This window comes from Leptonychotes weddellii, chromosome 7 (assembly GCF_054177405.1).
Source record: "Leptonychotes weddellii isolate Sample4059 chromosome 7, ASM5417740v2, whole genome shotgun sequence".
NCBI classification, from domain to species: Eukaryota; Metazoa; Chordata; class Mammalia; order Carnivora; family Phocidae; genus Leptonychotes; species Leptonychotes weddellii.
Genome location: NC_138375.1, coordinates 91,316,271 through 91,334,014, shown reverse-complemented (window position 1 = coordinate 91,334,014; position 17,744 = coordinate 91,316,271). Strand labels below are relative to the sequence as shown.

The 17,744-nt window shown below is 40.3% G+C and overlaps 1 protein-coding gene across 10 annotated transcripts in view; it reads left to right on the top strand.

Moving 5' to 3' along the window:
• ARHGEF28 (Rho guanine nucleotide exchange factor 28) overlaps window positions 1-17,744 on the top strand; it is a 235,204-nt gene that overhangs the window by 156,411 nt on the left and 61,049 nt on the right. For all 10 annotated transcript variants that reach the window (XM_081826744.1, XM_081826748.1, XM_081826746.1 and 7 more), the window contains 7 exons: window positions 5,506-5,561; window positions 6,639-6,687; window positions 8,529-8,673; window positions 8,752-8,879; window positions 10,077-10,217; window positions 13,886-14,133; window positions 17,569-17,691. In XM_081826744.1, coding sequence (XP_081682870.1) covers window positions 5,506-5,561; window positions 6,639-6,687; window positions 8,529-8,673; window positions 8,752-8,879; window positions 10,077-10,217; window positions 13,886-14,133; window positions 17,569-17,691 — 890 coding nt within the window. The remainder of the gene's footprint in view (window positions 1-5,505; window positions 5,562-6,638; window positions 6,688-8,528; window positions 8,674-8,751; window positions 8,880-10,076; window positions 10,218-13,885; window positions 14,134-17,568; window positions 17,692-17,744) is intronic.

Genomic DNA, 17,744 nt, shown 5'->3' with positions numbered 1-17,744 from the left:
ACCGAGCAGTGACCCGTGATGGTTCGAGTCAGTGCTTGTTGCCCATAAGTGACAGCCCCCGGAACCCCAGACCTATATATCTCCCTGCCTACTTGATGTCTCCACTGGGGCATCTAAACAGCTTCTCAAAAGTTGCATGTCCAAAGTGGAGCTCTGCTTTCCCACCCCTGTGCCCACATGCAGGCTGATCCTCTCCGTTCATGGCAGCTCTAGCACGCCAGTCACATGCTCATGGCAAAAAGCTTGGGGTCTTTCTTTATGCCTCTTTCTCTCTCACATCCCACATCTAGTCCTTCAGCGCTCCCCTTGGCTCTGTCTTCCCAGTATGTGTGAAAGCCAGCCACCTTTCACCCTGTTGCTGGTATCACCCTGGTCTAAAGCCACCATTTCAGTGGCTTTCTAACTGGTTTCCTTGTACTTTTAGCACAAATGGCACAGTTCTAAAAGCATCTGTTCTCCAAATCCCAGCCGAGTGAGCTTGTGAAGGCACAGATCCCCGTGTTCCAGATCCTCCAGTGGCTTCCTGTCAACCCCCTGGAAGGCAAAAGCCCTGACGATGGGTGTGAGGCCCCATCGTCTCTCCCTCTGTCCTCTCCCCCTTCCTCCCTCTGCTCCAGCTGCTCTGGCATCTTTGCTGTTCTCTCAACGGGTCGGACATGCTACCGCCAGAAGGCCTTTCCCGGCTCTTCCTTCTGCCTGGAGTGCTCCTCCCTCAGATCAGCCAGTGGACTGATTGCCCCCTCCCCTCCTTCAGGTCTGTTCAGATAACACGTTCTCAGTCAGCCCTCTCCTGACCACCCTGTGCTTGGCTCACACAGTGACTCAGAGCAACCCTATCTGTGGCCACCATCTCCCAGAGACTTCTGGTCTCCCAGACCAACAAGGCAAAAACCAGCCTCACCATCCACATGCCAAAAGGCTGTCCTTCCTTCTGTGTTAATGGTGCAAGCCCACACCTTGGGCATGCTGATCCCTCTTCCTGTTGTCCACCCCCCCCCACCCCCCACCACTCAACACCATTCACTCCTTCACTTCCTTTATTCTGAATAAGTACTTTTACCACATTAGTCTTTGTCAAACACTGCTGTCATCTACCCACATCCACTTAAGGACTTCTCTCTCTGTTTACTGGACTAAGCCCACACTTTGCAGAGAGATGCGTCAGGTGCCCTCTGTGCCAAATAGTCCTACAGTTGGTTCCCTCTTCAGCCTTGGTTTACAGCCAGAGGCCTTGCCAGGCATGTTGTCCTTCTCTCCCACCGAGTGTGTTCTCCCGTCTCTGACCCTTTGCTTCTGATGATCTTCCTCCTCTTCGTTTCTCCCATCTCTTCTGCATCTGTCTTGATTTCTCACCTCATCTTGGGAGGTCTTCCCTGACCACTGTGTCCAAAATTTTTGTGCACCACATGTATGATCTATTCATCCTATTCCATTTCATACTGGATTATGGACAACCTCTTGATATTTAACTACTAAAATAGACTTCAAGGACTAAATGACACAGTGATGCTTCTGTATCCCCTGCAGCAGCTATCACAGAGCCCAGCCCTTGGGCACTCCTGTGTAGTTAATGACAGACAGAAAACTGGGGCAGGGGGTCTCAGGGAGGGAGGTGGGCTCACTGAAAGGTAAACTGTAGTGTAGCACAGAACATGTTGGTTCACAGAAAAGTTGGTCAAGTGGATGGCCATGGAAGTTTGAGTGGAAGGCCGAAATGGCTGAAAATATGGAGGATGTATTTAGCTTTTAAGAAAGTCATTACTGGGACACCTGGGTGGCTCAGTTGGTTAAGCGGCTGCCTTTGGCTAAGGGCGTGATCCCGGGGTCCTGGGATCGAGTCCCACATCAGACTCCTTGCTCAGTGGGGAGCCTGCTTCTCTCTCTGCTCTGCCTGCCGCTTCGCTCTCCCTGCTTGTGCTCTCTCTCTGACAAATAAATCTTTAAAAAAAAAGTCATTATTTTTTTTAAAATGCAATAGGACTCATAAAAGATAAAAGGCTTAAGGAGGGGCGCCTGGGTGGCTCAGTTGGTTAAGCGACTGCCTTCGGCTCAGGTCATGATCCTGGAGTCCCTGGATCGAGTCCCGCATCGGGCTCCCTGCTCGGCGGGGAGTCTGCTTCTCCCTCTGACCCTGCCCCCTCTCATGTGCTCTCTCTCAAATAAATAAATAAAATCTTTAAAAAAAAAAAAAAAAGGCTTAAGGAGAAATTTAAAATTATCCCAAATCTTACTAACTAGAGAAGATGGCTATTCATATTTTCATATTTTAATGGAGTTCATTCTCATTAGCTATTTATGCTGTTTTATTTGATATGAAATGTGTTTAATTACTCCTTACTTAGTGTACATTTAACTTTTTCTCATTTTTTTCACAACAAATAATGTGGTAAGTGGCATTCTTTTGCATAAAACACTGTCCACATCTTTTTTTGGCTGTGTGGTCTCGATCCCGCAACCCTGAGATCATAATCTGAGCGGAAATCAGCAGTCGGACGCTTAACTAACTGTGCCACTCAGGCACCCCAACACTGTCCACATCTTAGATTATTGTCTTACATTCTAGCTAGCATCAGTATGAGTATATGTAAAGTTTCCTCTTTAACGCACAGTTTTTAAAAAGTTCTAAGATTTATAGTTTTTAAGAAGAGGAGTGTTGGGGGTTTAAACTTTGGTTCTTAAGCTTTTTTACATGGGGCAGATTTTGACATGTAAGCTCAGCTGTTACTGGTAAATCCTATTTTATGCGTGTATTTTTGTTTTTAATTATGAAGGTTACTATTTCTAATCTTAACATGATAGAAAACAAAACATAATATAGGTATTCAAAATTCTGGTGTTTGTATTCTTCTTTGTTAAAATCTGAGTTTCTAGTTTTTTATAAATACTATATTTCTATAAAATTATTTTTGTTTATAGATAGATTTCCCTGCTTATATTTAGATGTTACATTACTGGGTGCACAGAAGTTCACAAATCACAGCTTCATTGCAGATTTAGCTTTCATAAACATAAAATTACCCTTCATTCATTGCCTTTGGCATTGATTTTTACCTTCTCTAAAATTAACATTCCTCTTGCTTTCCTTTTCTTTGTATTTTTCCCTATTTCTGTGTTTTTATTATTATTTTTTTAATTTCTGTGTTTTTAATTTGGGGCATGTGTCTTTAATTTAGCTGTAGTTAATCTGTAACTGAGAGATACTATTTTATAACAAGGCTTTTTTTTCTTATTTACATTTAATTTTACAGCTGTCAACCATCTTTTATAGTTCTTTGCTCTTTTCCTTGATGTCTGATTTAGCTATTTATACCATGTGTTGTTGGTTTTTATGTTCTCAGGGACTTGGCAAGATAAGCTCTTGTAGTATCTACTAGTGGTAACTTTTAAGGCTTATACATGGATATTCTTAAATTTCTCTTATATTTACCCTTTTTTCCCCTAGACTCTATTGGTATACTAAGCTATTAAATTACTCTTTTTATGTTGTATGTTTAATCTTTGAAAAATAGTGTTCCGTTTCAAGAATGATTTGATATTTGTATTCATTTCTCTATCTCTGCTTACAAAAATTTTTTAGATATGATTCTGTTTGTTTAGCTGGTTTTGTTGCTTTTTTTTTTTTCTTTTTTAAAATAAAGCTGATTGATTCTTGAACTCTTAACTTTGATTCTGCTCATAATAGTCTTGAGTAGGATTTCAGGTAAATCATTTTTTCAAAAGGGTTATTGGACTGATCTGTTTTCTGAAACCTTGTGTCTCTAAGGAGGTAGTATATCTTTTCTTCCTTCTTTCACACAGAAAAAGAGATTTATCTGGCTAAATAAATTCCTAGGCCAATACCTTTCCCCCAGACATCCTGTCAACATTGGTCCATGAATTTTGGGCATCGAATATTACAATAGAAAAGTTTTGGGGCTTGTCTGACCTTACTTCTTTGTTGGTAACTTGTTCTGCCTAGATACTTGAGAACTTTAAATTTTTCAGTCATACAGATATCGTCAGAACGTGTCTACAGAATAGGTGTCGTTTAACTCCTAGAAAACAGGGAGACCTTTTGATTTGCCTTTTGTAGTTCTTTTTTAGTTCGATAAAAGTTTTTGTCCATTGTAGCTTTGACCATTGCTTCTGATTTTCTGATTTCTTCCTTGGAGAAGTGTGATCTCTGTTACCTTTTTTTGGTAGGACATCTTCTACTTTATCATTATACCCTCCTTTTTCTCTACATCTAGGGGGGAATCTTTCAAGTTTAATTTCCCAGTGCTGCTTTGATATTTTGGTTAAACTGATTTTTCTCCATTGGGTCCAAGTTCTGCTTTCTTGTCCCCCAAATCTCCATCTCCCTCTTATCGTGTTGGCCTAATATCAGGTCCTCTACTCCCTTCATGGCCTTTTGGTCCTATTTTATGTCTGTTTTTTGTCTCTGAGGGAGAATACATTTCAAATATCTAAGTTTTTCCTCTCTGTTTCTAGAGTTAATAATCATCAGTGGCTTACTTTTCCTGTGAGTTTTCTAACTTTGTGTTATCTCATAGTTTCTACTTCTTCCCCTTTTCCTTTCATTCACTTGTTCTGCAATGAGGAGAGAGCACTCTGATTACCACGTTTGCCAGCAGGACCAGCACGTGGATAATCCTGACCTCTGCTCATTGGCCATTGAGGTATTGGCTAAAATGCCTCTGTAGACCTACAGCGGGATGAAGTTGGGTTAGCTTCTCAGTGGGTTATAGGCACTTTGCCACTGTGGCTGGGATGGACCTAAATGGGACCTTCTACCCACGAGGAAGGATTCTTTCTAATGAAAACTGTGATAAGCTGCAGGCTCCTCCCTTTACTGTATGGAGGTGGGTGGGACGAGAGTGTCATGGCGGTGGTGTGGAGGCTGGTGGGGATGGAGGGCAGGAAGACAACAGCCTGGCAAAAAGCAGTCCCCACGCACAGGGGTGGCTTTCTGTGAAGACAGCCTGGATCTCTGAGCCAGTGGGCAGAAAGGAGCAGGCACACTCTTCCGTTCTTTTAGTGAAATTGAGGCCACGTGCGGTATAGAGGAAGACAAGCAAGCGGCCAACTTGTCTCTTTTAATGTGGCTATCTGTAGTTAGCAGGAATTCCTCCTGGAGCCTGACAGGACTTTTTTCAGCATTGTTGTGAGTTTGTTTTCTTTCTTTCCATCTTGCAAGGCATTCTCCCTGGTGCGGGAATGGGCAGTTGCCACCAGCCAGATATCAGAAATCCCTTGCAGGGCAGGGCATATAGTGGTAAATGAGTTCTCAGGCAGACACAGAAGTGTCTATCATGCATGATTGCAGGTTTCATAATTGGTAAGACTCTGTGCAGAAGGGGGAAAATATCTCCAAGGAAATGAAAATGTTAACCATGTGCTTGTGCTCAAGGGTGGGGCTACATGTTATCTAGATATTTTTCCTTATGTTTTCTAAATATTTTTGTGTGCTACTTTTATGATGACTGGTAAAAGCACAATGCTGTCTTACTCATTTTTGTCTTTCAGACTGTAATGCAAACGTACACAAGGGTTGTAAGGACGCTGCCCCTCCGTGTACCAAGGTAATCTGTCATTTGTTTTACCTGTGCATATGTAGCTTTGTTGCTTTCTGTTATCTGTTTAGGTTTTTATTCTTTTATTACTGTCTATATTTGTTTTTAAAGTGATCATTATAGTGATTCAAAAAAAAACACACACATGTTCAGAGTGTATTGTTGTTTCCTGAACTATCCACCTTTGGAAATAGGAAAAGCTCAAATGTGGCTGCCTGTGGTATAAGGTATAAGTGGGTTAGTCTTTCCATTGAGAACTGCTTGGTTTACCAGTGTGGACCTCAAGTGTATGTATATGAGGCGTAGAGCGGTAATTCTCAAACATCAGCAAATAACAGCATCACCTGGAGGACCTGGGAAAACTAGATTTCTGGGCCCCATTCTCATATTTGCTGACCCAGTAGGATCTGGGTGGGGTCCAAGAATTTGTATTTCTAACAAGTTCCCAGGTGGTACTGCTGTCCTGGGACCACACTGTGAGGTCCCCTGGAATAAAGGAATGGTCTCTGAGATTGGGAGGGGGCTTGAGGAAATGGACACATCTGGTCACATCTCTTCCTTTCTTTCCCACTCTAAAGTCACGTCCAAAATGTATGCGAGTGAGCGTGATGACGCTTCAGAGGGAACCTTGGAGTCTCCAACCGCTGTGCCAATTGAAACAGACCTTGTGTCTGGTCACGTAGTTATGGGTGATGTTTCAATACCTCAGGGTGTTGTGGCCGGTAGGCAGGAGGAGTAGCCAAGAGTAGGAAGAACAAGTAGGAGAAAGGCAGCGCTGATAGGAGCTCCTCTCTCAGCTGCGGTCTGGACCCATGAGATGGAGATTTCTGGTTCCCAAAGACTTTTAATAGAGCTGGGATATTCATGATACTTGTTCATGAGGCACACGTTCTTTACAGCCTGCACATCTCATTATCATGCCATTTTCCTCTTCGGTGCATTTAATGTCTTTTGCTTTAAATATTTCTTTGTTTGAAATAAGATAACAAAAATGATATTGATAAGAATCCTGTGTAACTGGGTGGACATTTTTGTAGTCAGATGGAATTTAATCTCGTTTTACGTGTTTCTCATGTTCTTTACCAGAAATTCCAAGAGAAATACAACAAGAACAAACCGCAGACCATCCTTGGAAGTAAGTGACGTGGAAATGGCAATTTCATACATACCACACTTTTTTTCCAATGCGAAATACCTACTCCTTTTGTTTTCTCCTTTGTCCAAATATTTCTTCTTTCCTAACACATGATTAGTGTAATATTTACTTACACAAGGAGGTCAAGAATGGTATAAACTTCTATGCCAGTCTAATAGCTTTTGTGCTAGATGTACTATATGATATTTCAGAGAGAACTGTAAGGGGGGACGTGTTAGGATATTGCCTCAATTCTAAGACATGATCTAGTGTAATATACACTATTGATTTAATAACAACCTTTGGGGGAAAAGAGAACACGACATGAAGCGTCCATAACTTTGTTTTCCTAGCACTAACACATACTTGACTACACAAATACCTATCACATGCTTCTTCAGAATCAGAGTTAGGGACAAAATCCTGAAGTTTGGAGTCTACAGTCCCTGCTGTCCATTATCATAGTGACCTGGTCCTGCTTATTAGCTGGGCTTGAGGCTGTGATCTCATCAGCTCCTTTAGGATGACAGTGATATTTCAAGGCAACCTGGCGTTTTTCTCATCTACAGTTAAACTTGGTGCTTCTGTTTTTCCTTGAATTACGTATTGCTTCATATGAAACAATTCTTCTTGGCACTAATTGGAAGCTTTTGACAGTAGTTTACATTGCATGCAAGAACCAGGGACCATCATCTCCTAAGTTTCAAAATCCTCCCGTTTGTTGTGAGAGACTTTGCAATTTGTTCTGCCTCAAATATGGCATTGCTTGCCACGTGGAAGGCATTTTTAAGTTTGTAGTCACTTTTCATTTGAATGCTCTAACAGTGTGACCAGTGTTTCCAAAACCACTTGACTCATGGGACAATACAGTATGCAGATTCATGGTGATAGGCGATTGGGTGTGATGTTGAACAGGTAAAGCTAGTGCAGAGAGTCACGACTGTGACTTCGTTTACACCCCTGCTTGGACAGAAGTCCCTTTGATTGTAGTTGGGAGGCGCTTGTCAATTTCATAAGGTTCGGCATGAAAATAAAAGGACCTTATAATTGATAAAATTCCTTCTCTGGGAGTCATGAAAATCAAACCAAATCATACATGTATAAAATCCTTCATAATATCCCGGGGTTCCATGTAAGTATTGATTCTCTTCTGCTTGAGGTGTGTGCTCTATCTCTGATATTGTGGAATTGAAATATTTCCTGAGGGTCATGTATGGTACACATCAAGTGTAAAAACATACATGCCCGTAACGATTTAGAAGAAAGTGTTGAGAAGAAGTTTGGAAGAAACCAGAAAGGTATTGAAGCACCCTTTAGTTTTCAGTCTGTGAGAGAGAAGAGCTCAGCTTGACTTGCAGGTTTCATTTGCCTGAAGTTCTCACCCCCTAAAGAACAGACTCCCCAGCATCATTCCAATCCGCTGACATGGTTCTGTGTGTATGTGTGTATGATTGTTGAAACATACAATATGCCTTCTACTAATAGTGCTAATAACACCTTGCATCTATTTAAAGCGGGCTGGAAGGAGTATAAGCAGTGGTTTATGGGAAAGCTCTCTCAGTGTTTCCCCATTCCATCTTCTTGTTTGTGTGATCCCAGCCGCCCACAGTCTCCAAGTGGCTGTGCTGAAGCAGGCCTGCTGCATGGGTATCAGGAGGGTGTGAAATGGAAGGGACATTTGAAGCAGATGTCAGGAGGTGGCAAGGAGACTGGTGTCAAGGCTGGGCATGCAACATATCAGCAGCCTCCATTCCAGTGTTTCACTCCTTGGCTTTTGAGTGACTCCTTGTAATTACTTCCCTCTGTGAAAATCACATGAAGCACCCATCTCTTATTTCTAGACTCTTCATTTCGAGACATCCCACAACCTGGTCTCTCGTTGCACCCTTCTTCCTCCATGCCTATTGGATTGCCCACCGGGAGAAAAGAAGCTTCAGCACAGGCCCATCCTTTGTCTAGAAGTGTTCCAGGCACTGCCTTGGAAAGGTAAGATGAGAAACCGCCCGAGCCTTCACGTCTCAGAGCCACTGCTGGAACTGAACTCGTCTCCCTCCTTCCCTCCAGCTTCAGAAGGTTGGGGCCAACCCTGGAGTCTGAGAGTGATGGGAACACCTGGAGAAGCAGGTCTCATTCCGATGAGCTGCTACAGTCCATGGGCTCTTCTCCCTCCACGGAGTCCTTCTTAATGGAAGGTGAGGAGAAGACACGTTTGTTTCTGGGAGGAATTGCCAGAAGGAATATTTTCTGAAGGATCAAACATATTCTGTGTGTGTGTGTGTGTGTTTTAAAGAATTCTGTTTCATGGTGTCTTTTTGGTATAGGTTCTTTTGATAAATGAAAATTTAGCCTCAGTGAATACTCCCAGGTAGTGGCCAAGGATATATGATATATTAAATAGACACGTGGCATGAAGATAAGAGAATGAAATACATTGTGTGCTTGTTACTGTTTATAAGGTTTTAGAACTACTGATGAATTGGAATAAGGATCGTATGTTAAAAATACGTACTTCACTTAGTTAGGACTGCGCTTGCCTAGATTTCTGAGATACTTATCCCCATCTGTTGCCCCCTACTTCTAGGGGAATAAAAGCATTTTTTAAAAGCATATTTTGTAAGATAGGATTTAATCTGGTGAACTGTGTGTTGTATCCAAGCTGTATCAATAAGTGAAGGAGGACCAGAGAAAAGGAGAGCAGTGAGGTGAGGGATGGACTCTTCCCCTGGTATCTATTGCTTTTATTTTAAACTTGAGTCTTTCAATCCATTGTCCTCTCATGCTGACTCCTCTGAGCTGGACTCTCTCTCAGGAGTGCTGTTTGGGCAAATAGGATTTAGTTTTCCTGGAAGGAGTATGTGTGTGTGATATCAAATTCTGTCAAAAAAATCTGTACTCTCCTGTAACTTGAGCCCTTGTACCCTGCTTTCTTGTTTATATTAAGGACAGTGAGCCAAGTCAAGAGCAAATCAGGTGGACAAGTACAAAACTCAGATTTGAGTAAACAGTGCAGAGTAACCTGGGGCAAAAGGTAGTGTGTGTTCAAGATTCTGTAAGCACATTATGGACTCAGAAATTTACCAAAAATAAAAGAACTAAAACAGACCACACCAAAACAAACAAAAGAATCTTTAAATGTCTTTTTTTTTTAGACATACACACCATCACTCTTTTAATGATTCTTTGCTTTCTTGCAAGCTGCCTTGATTTGGATCCTTTCACCAGTTTGGTTTCTAGATGTTTCTGCCCCACATCAACAGTATTTTGGCTTAGGTGTTTTTGTGTTCAAAGCAGGTTTATTTTGTGTGATGAATCTATAGACATGGGTACGTGGAAAGGTCTTTGTTTTGTGTTATTCCACTTCTCGCTTTTGTGTTCCGCGGGCACGCTAGATGTCGTGGATTCTTCTCTGTGGAGTGACCTCAGCAGTGACGCCCAGAAGCTGGAAGCAGAATCTTGGAGTCTGGTGGTGGATCCCTCATTTTGCAGTAAGCAGGAGAAAGATGTCATCAAAAGACAAGATGTCATTTTTGGTAAGCATTTAAAATATGCTCTTGGGCTGAAGCAGGGTGGTATAGGGGAAAGAGCATAGAATTTGCCGTCATACAGACGTGGGTTCAAATCTCAGTCCTTTCTAGTTACTTGATTCAGACAAATGGTTTAATTCACGTGGGTCTTAGTTTCTCTGTCTTTAAAATGGGGATGATGATATTCACGTTTAAAATGTGAGGCTTAATTGAAGCGTTGTATGTACGTGATACAAAGCGAATTTTATTTCTCAGATCCTTTTCAAGTTTACTTACACATGGCCTATACTTCTTCTGAGAATCACTGTAAGTTTTCACATATTTTAATGTAGGGCAGACAGGGCTGCTTGGTACACAGCTCTGTAGCTTGCCTGCACGCACCATCAGGTACCCTTCACGTAGACTGCGGTGGGATGGGCAGCACCTGGATATGAGCAATGTGGGCCTGCGTTCTGCAGTCCTAAGTGTGAATTTCAACTCTGAGATTTTACTACTTCCTACTATTGGGAGTGGATGCAATCTGAATTAGGGGAAGTTAAATTATTGACTGGCTAGAGAAAAATGAAGTTGAAATAATTTTAAAATGCAAAGTAGATCCTCAGAAGTGCTTCCAAGAGGGCACCCTACTTGAAAGATGGGACTCACTCTTAGTTTTTACTAGTTCTTTGTTTGCAGGTATGGGCCACAAAGTCCATGGTGACAAGGATTCCTTCTCACCTTGTCAGGTTGATGGTTAGGCAGGTCACGTGGGATGATGTACAAGCCTGGTTTGAAATCTGTCCAGGGCTGTATAGGTGGGAAGATGCTGTCCCTTTTATTTCTCATGTAGTTTGTATTATATTGTAATTTTTCTTCACTTCTTGATTTCATATATTAAAAATAATCTAACCCATTTGGGATGAATTATCATGTTGTGCAGTTCACAGCATGGCCTTTGGGGTTAGAGGGCCTTGTATTCCAGAGGAAATCCTTCACTCTTCTCTTCATTGTCTTTATTTTTTTTTAAGATCTTATTTATTTGAAAGAATGAGTACAAGCAGGGGCAGCGGCAGAGGGAGAGGGAGAGAAGCAGACTCCCTGCTGAGCAGGGAACCCCACATGGGGCTCTATTCCAGGACCCTGAGATCGTGACCTGAGCTGAAGGCAGATACTTAACCAACTGAGCCACCCAGGCTCCCCTTCGTTGTCTTTCTTCAAAGGATGAGAAAAATCATTCCTATTTTTTGGGTCATAATGGATAATTAGATAAAAGGATTAAATGAATTGATATGAATAAGTGCTTTTAGTACAGAGTAGGTGTGAAAAACATGGCAGGAGATAATAACTTGAAGTTAGTGGGTTAAAGAGATTTTTGTTTATGATAAAATAATAAAGCTACATTGAGATTTGTTTACCCTCCGTGGCTAATATTTTAGAGTCTTCCTAATATCTGAGTCTAAAATACTAATCTAGAATTGTACTTATGGATCTCCCACAAATCATGAATTATTTCCCCTTGTGATGCATTTTTATAATTGAGATAGAATTCATATACCATAAAATTCACTCCATTACAGGGTAGAGTTTAGTAGTTTTTAGTATGTTCATGAAGTTGTGCAACCATCAACTGTCTAATTCCAGAGCATCTGCATTCCTCCAAAAAGAAACCCTGTGCCCTTAGCATTCACTCCCCGTGTTTTCTCCCGCTAGCCCCAGCAGCCATTCATCTGCTTGTCCCTATGGATTTTCCTCCTCTGGGTATTTGGCATAAATGGAGTTGTATGATACATGGCGGCTTCTTGTGCTTAGCATATTGTTTTCAAGGTTCATCTGTGTTGTATATCAATACTTCATTCTTTTTTATGGCTGTAAATTATTTTACTGTAAATATCCTATGTTTTATTTAATTATCATTTAATGGTCATTTTATCAGTGGATGGTCATTTTGGACTATTGCCACTTTTGGGGTCACATAGTAACTTTATGTTCAACCCATGGGAAGAACTGTCAGACTGTTTTCCAAACACTGTAGGTTATGTCCTCTGTCTTCCCACAGCAAAGTGAGTTCATGAGAGCAGAAAATCTGTACATTCTGCTCGCTGTTATTTCCCCGGTTTCCAGACTTAATGCCTGGCATACAATAGGTGCTAATATTTGTTGGAAAGTATACAGTATTTTATGTATTTCTCAGAACCAAGATAAGTAGATGTTTTACCACTTTACCCACCCACCAGTGATATACTGAGGATTTTGCTTTCTCCACATCCCTACCAACACTTCTTTATTGTCCACCTGTTTTATTCCAGTTAGCCTAGTGTGTGTGAAGTGGTGTCTCATTTTGGTTTTGATTTGCATTTTCCTGCGGGCTAATGATGTTAAGCATCTTTCCATGTACTCATTGGTCATTCGTATATCTCTCTGGAGAAACATCTGTTCAAATCTTTTGCCCCTATTGAAGTGGGTTTTTTTGTTCATTTTGTCTTTTTACTGTTGAGTTGTAACACTTGTTTTTATACCCTGGATGCAAGTCCCTTATGAGATATTTTTCTTGCATTAAAAAATTTTTTTTCAGTCCTTTTACTGGAAATGCCAGCATTACTTTTTCCACAGAAGCTTAGTAATTAGCATCATTGGCAGCCACACTTTATTAAAAATTGATATTTGAAGACCAAGTAAGGTCATTGAAAAACATCTGATTCCATGTTCCTTGTAGTATTTAAGTCATCGTTGCCATAGCCCGGCAACCTGATCATACACATTTTTCTTGAACGCCTCCATTTTCTAGAAACTCTTTCCATAGACATTGCATTTTAAATCTATTAATCTGTGCTAAGATCTGAAATTCCTCTCCCCTAGTTTCTGTCTATTGACTCTACCCACATAAGAAGTCTGATCTCTCTCCCTAGGCTGGCCCACTGCCCTCCTTCACCTTTTCTTCTTTCAAAGAAGCCTCATTACTTGCTTTGAGGTTTAGAGCAAGTTATGTACAACCTTTTGGCACAGTTTATTCATCTAGAAGTACAGATAAGAACATCTACTTATCTTGGTTCTGAGAAATACATAAAATACTGTATACTTTCCAACAAATAGTAGCACCTATTGTATGCCAGGCATTAAGTCTGGAACCCGGAGAAATAACAGCGAGCAGAATGTACAGATTTTCTGCTCTCATGAACTCACTTTGCTGTGGGAAGACAGAGGACATAACCTACAGTGTAGTACAGGATATGTGTAGAATACATAATAGGTTGTAGGTAGTGATAAGTGCTGAAAAGAAAAATACATATCAAACAGGGGGACAAGGGCTATGAAACATTAGGGTATACAGGGGAGACTTAAGAGACAAGTAATATTCGAAGAGACCTGGACGACTTTAAGAAGGAGCTAGGTGGATTGGGGAAGAAAACATCTCAGGCAGCTGGAACAGCAAGCATGGAGGCCTTGAAGAAGGATCTGACTCCCATTCTGTGGGCTGTTTTTTCACTTTATCCACAATGTCCCTTGATCATCACACTCTGTTTTCTTCTGGAGAAAGTGGGATCAATGCTGACTTTTATAGCAGAAGAATGTCATTGTTCATAAACATTCCCCCCCCCTTTTTTTTTTTTAATTTGTATAACATTCAGTGTTTAGCCGCTAATGTAGGTCACTGGAGTACTTTGTTGTCCACGCTTCTTTCTGCATGTGTGTTTCAGAGCTGATGCAAACAGAGATGCATCATATCCAGACCCTGCTCATCATGTCTGAGATCTTCAGGAAAGGAATGAAGGAGGAGCTGCAGCTTGATCACAGCACCGTGGATAAAATCTTCCCCTGCTTAGATGAGTTACTTGAAATCCATAGGCATTTCTTTTATAGTATGAAGGAGCGAAGGCAGGAGTCCTGTGCTGGTGATGACAGGAATTTCGTCATCAACCGAATTGGAGATATTCTAGTGCAGCAGGTAAGGGAGGTTTTAAGGGCCCTAACCTCAGAAACCTAAAGGTTTGCTGACTCTCTACAATGTTAAAAGCCTGTGAAGAACTGGAATTGCTTTACCATTACTGCCAGATGGGATTGGTTGGTTTTCTTTTGTTCGATACCCCTTTGCGTGCCTGGTGGCTGAGAGCTTTACCAGCCAGTGACTGACTTCTGTGAGTCTCAGGACCTGGTGGGATGATCCCCATCCCTCTCTCCACCAGGAGTCACAGTCATATCTAAATTTCTTATGAAAATTCTGTGTAGACTTCTTGATGTGGTGGCTCTGTGATAACAGGGCTCCCCCCGTGGAACCGTGGTAGTCATGCCACTATTGTCAAGATGGATGTTGGCTCATCTTAGGAAGAGGGAGAAGATCTGTTATCATTAAAGCCTTAGTGTTCCTGCCTGGGGGACAACACAGCAAATGTCACTAAAAGGCGGCACTTTTTAGGTGTGTGGGATGTTTGAAGCATCATGAGAATGGACTGTGCTACTCTTCTAATAGAAAAGAGAAAACAAAGTTTTGACAATTCGTATTGGCCTTCTGATCCCTTTGCAAGGGGTTTTCTGTGATATAGATGGTAATAGAGAAGTTAAATAACATGTATTCAGTGACCCTTATAGAGCGAGCAGTTTCCTGAGTACTTGTATGTATACTACCTCCTTTCCCTTCACCACTCTCTATATAGGGTAGATATTATCTTCCCCATTGTGCGAATACAGAAACCGGGGCATGGAGAAGGTAATGGTTTTCTCAAGTTCACTTATCTCCTAAGTAGCCTGACTGAGGTTTGAATCAAAATCTGCTCTCCGAACAATGGGTTAGGCATATGATTTCTTGAGACCTCTTTAGTGACACCTGGGGAAGCTTTTTATCATCACTAGTTTGTAAGTCCCAGTAAAGCAGGGATTCTTGTTGATTTGATTACTAATGTATTCATTTATTTAATGAATTTCATTTAATAATTCATCAAACTAATTTCACTTAGAACAGTGCTTGGTCCCATAAATATTGAATGAATGGGTCACTTAGGAACAAAACACTAGGGAATTCGCTTGAATGCCATGTTTTGCAGTCCCTTGGAGCACTTGGGGAAAGTCATGGAGAGGCATCCCTAGTTAGCTTAGTTTGACTTTCTCTTGATAAATACCAAAATGCCATCTTCTCCAAAAGACTGATTTTGAATCCATTTCACTGTGTAGCACACACTAATAGAGTTCAGCTGTTGGTTTATTTACTAAAAATGGAGGAGTTAAGTTCATTGATACAAATATGCTTAAAGATATATATACATATATATCTGTGTGTGTGTGTATATATATATATAGTTTTCATTTCTCTGGGATAAATATGTGGGTGTCTTAATTTCTGGATTGTATGGTAGTTGCATGCTTAATTTTGTGAGAGACTGCCAACTATTTTCCAGAGTGGTTGTACGATTTTACATCCTCATCAACAGTTACAAGTAATCCAGTTTCTCTGCATCTCACCAGCATTTGGCATTGTCACTCTTTTTCATTTTAGCTATTCTGAAAGACATATATGGATAACTCACTGTGATTTAAATTATAATTCCCCCATATCTGATGATGTTCAACATCTTTCATGTGCTTATTTGCCATCTGTATATCCTCTCTGATAAAAGGTTGGCTTATGTCTTTTGACCATTTTCTAATTGGATCATTTGTTTTCTTATGTTGAATATTGAAATTTCTTTATATATTCTAGATCCTAGTCCTTTGTCAGCTATGTGATTTGCAAACATTTTCTTAAGTCTGTAACTTGTTCTCTCATTCTCTGAGTTTGATGAAGTCCATTCTTTTAGTTTTTCTTTTCAAAGGTCATGGTTTTGGTTTTAAGTCTAAGAACTTTTTGTTTAGCCTGAGATCTCAAAAGATTTTCTCCTGTGTATTTTTGTAAAAGTTTTACAGTTTTGTGTTTTACATTTAAGTCTGTGATCCATTTTGAGTTAATTTTTGTTTAAGATACGAGCCACATGTCAAGATTCACTTTTTGTTTTTGATCTATGGATGTCTAATTGCCCCAATGCCAATTGTTGGAAGTACCATCCTTGCTCCACTGAATTGTTTTTGCTCCTCTGTCAAAAATCCACTGGGCATTTTGGGCTCCTACTCTGTTTTGCTAATCTCTGTGTCTGTCCTTTCACACAGTCTTAATTATTGTAGCTATATAATAAGTCTTAAAATTGAGTAGACTGAGTCCTTCGACTTTATTTTTTTTCAAAATGGTTTTTAGCTATTCTTTTATTTTATCTTTCCATCTAAATTGTATAATAATCTTGTCTGTATGTTTTTTTAAGAAAAAACTTGCTGAGATTCTGAGGAGGATTGCGTTAAACCTGTAGATCAATTTGGGAAGATTGACATCTTTACTATGTTGGGTCTTCCAATCTATGAACATGATATATCTCTCCATTGATTTACATCTTTGATTTTTTTTCACCAGCATTATATAGTTGTCAGCATAGAAGGCCTGTGTATACTTTGTTAGTTTAGTATCTAAGTTTTTGTTTGTTTGTTTGTTTTTGTTTCTGTCTTGTTTTTAGCAATCATAGGTAATTTAAGAATCAGCTCTTGAGACATACTTGCCTCAAGCATAGATGAAACCGTAAGCAAAGATGAAAAGATCAGAGATGGGGATGTAAGTTGAAGTACTTGTCAGGGGCTGGGTGGCTGTGTTTTAGTTTCTGTTGGGATAATATTGAATGTGGCAGAGGGTAAAACATTGACATTCAAGTAATTCAGTTTGTTTCCTCCATGCCACCTTATTAATCTGATTTGGTTCCCATCTAGAAGTTTCTGCAGAGATGTTTGCACAAGTTAAGCTTATTGAAATATCCAGCCCATATCTCTACTTTGGTCCATTAGTTAATAAATTGGCATTCCGATTATTCATCTTTCCCTTTTACCTGCCTTTCCCTTTTGTGATATATTGACAAAAATCAAATTCCAAATTGAGGACTGAGTCCATGGACATGGTCAGTTCACCAAATGTAAATGTCAACCCATGAGAGGTCAAACCTTCTTGAGCAACCCCAAATGTTGCAACATAGCTTTTCTTCAGTCTAGCAAAGTAGTAGAACAATAAGTTGAAATGATAAAGTTGCACAAACACCTAAAAAAGAATAAAAGGTAACAAATGTTTTTCATTTGGCAATGTGATAATTGAATTAGTCCAATAGCGTATAACCCCAATAGGCTGATGTCTTCCCCCTACCTCTTGGCAACTTCTTAGTTTAATTTAAAAGGTGTCTGGGGAAAAGAAGGGATTGTGTTCAGAAATTTTATGTTTATTCTTTATTTGCCAAAAATATGTTGAAATATATGAAAATTGCATGTTCTTTTCAGTGTTTAAACTAATTAAATTTATAAACCATCATTGAAATGTCATTCTCAGTTTTCAGAAGAAAATGCAAATCAAATGAAGAAAATATATGGAGAATTCTGTAGCCATCACAAAGAAGCTGTTAACCTCTTTAAAGAACTCCAGCAAAATAAAAAGTTTCAGAATTTTATTAAGGCAAGTATTTTTAAACTATTGCAAAGTGGTAAGCCGGCACAGGGAAATAGTTC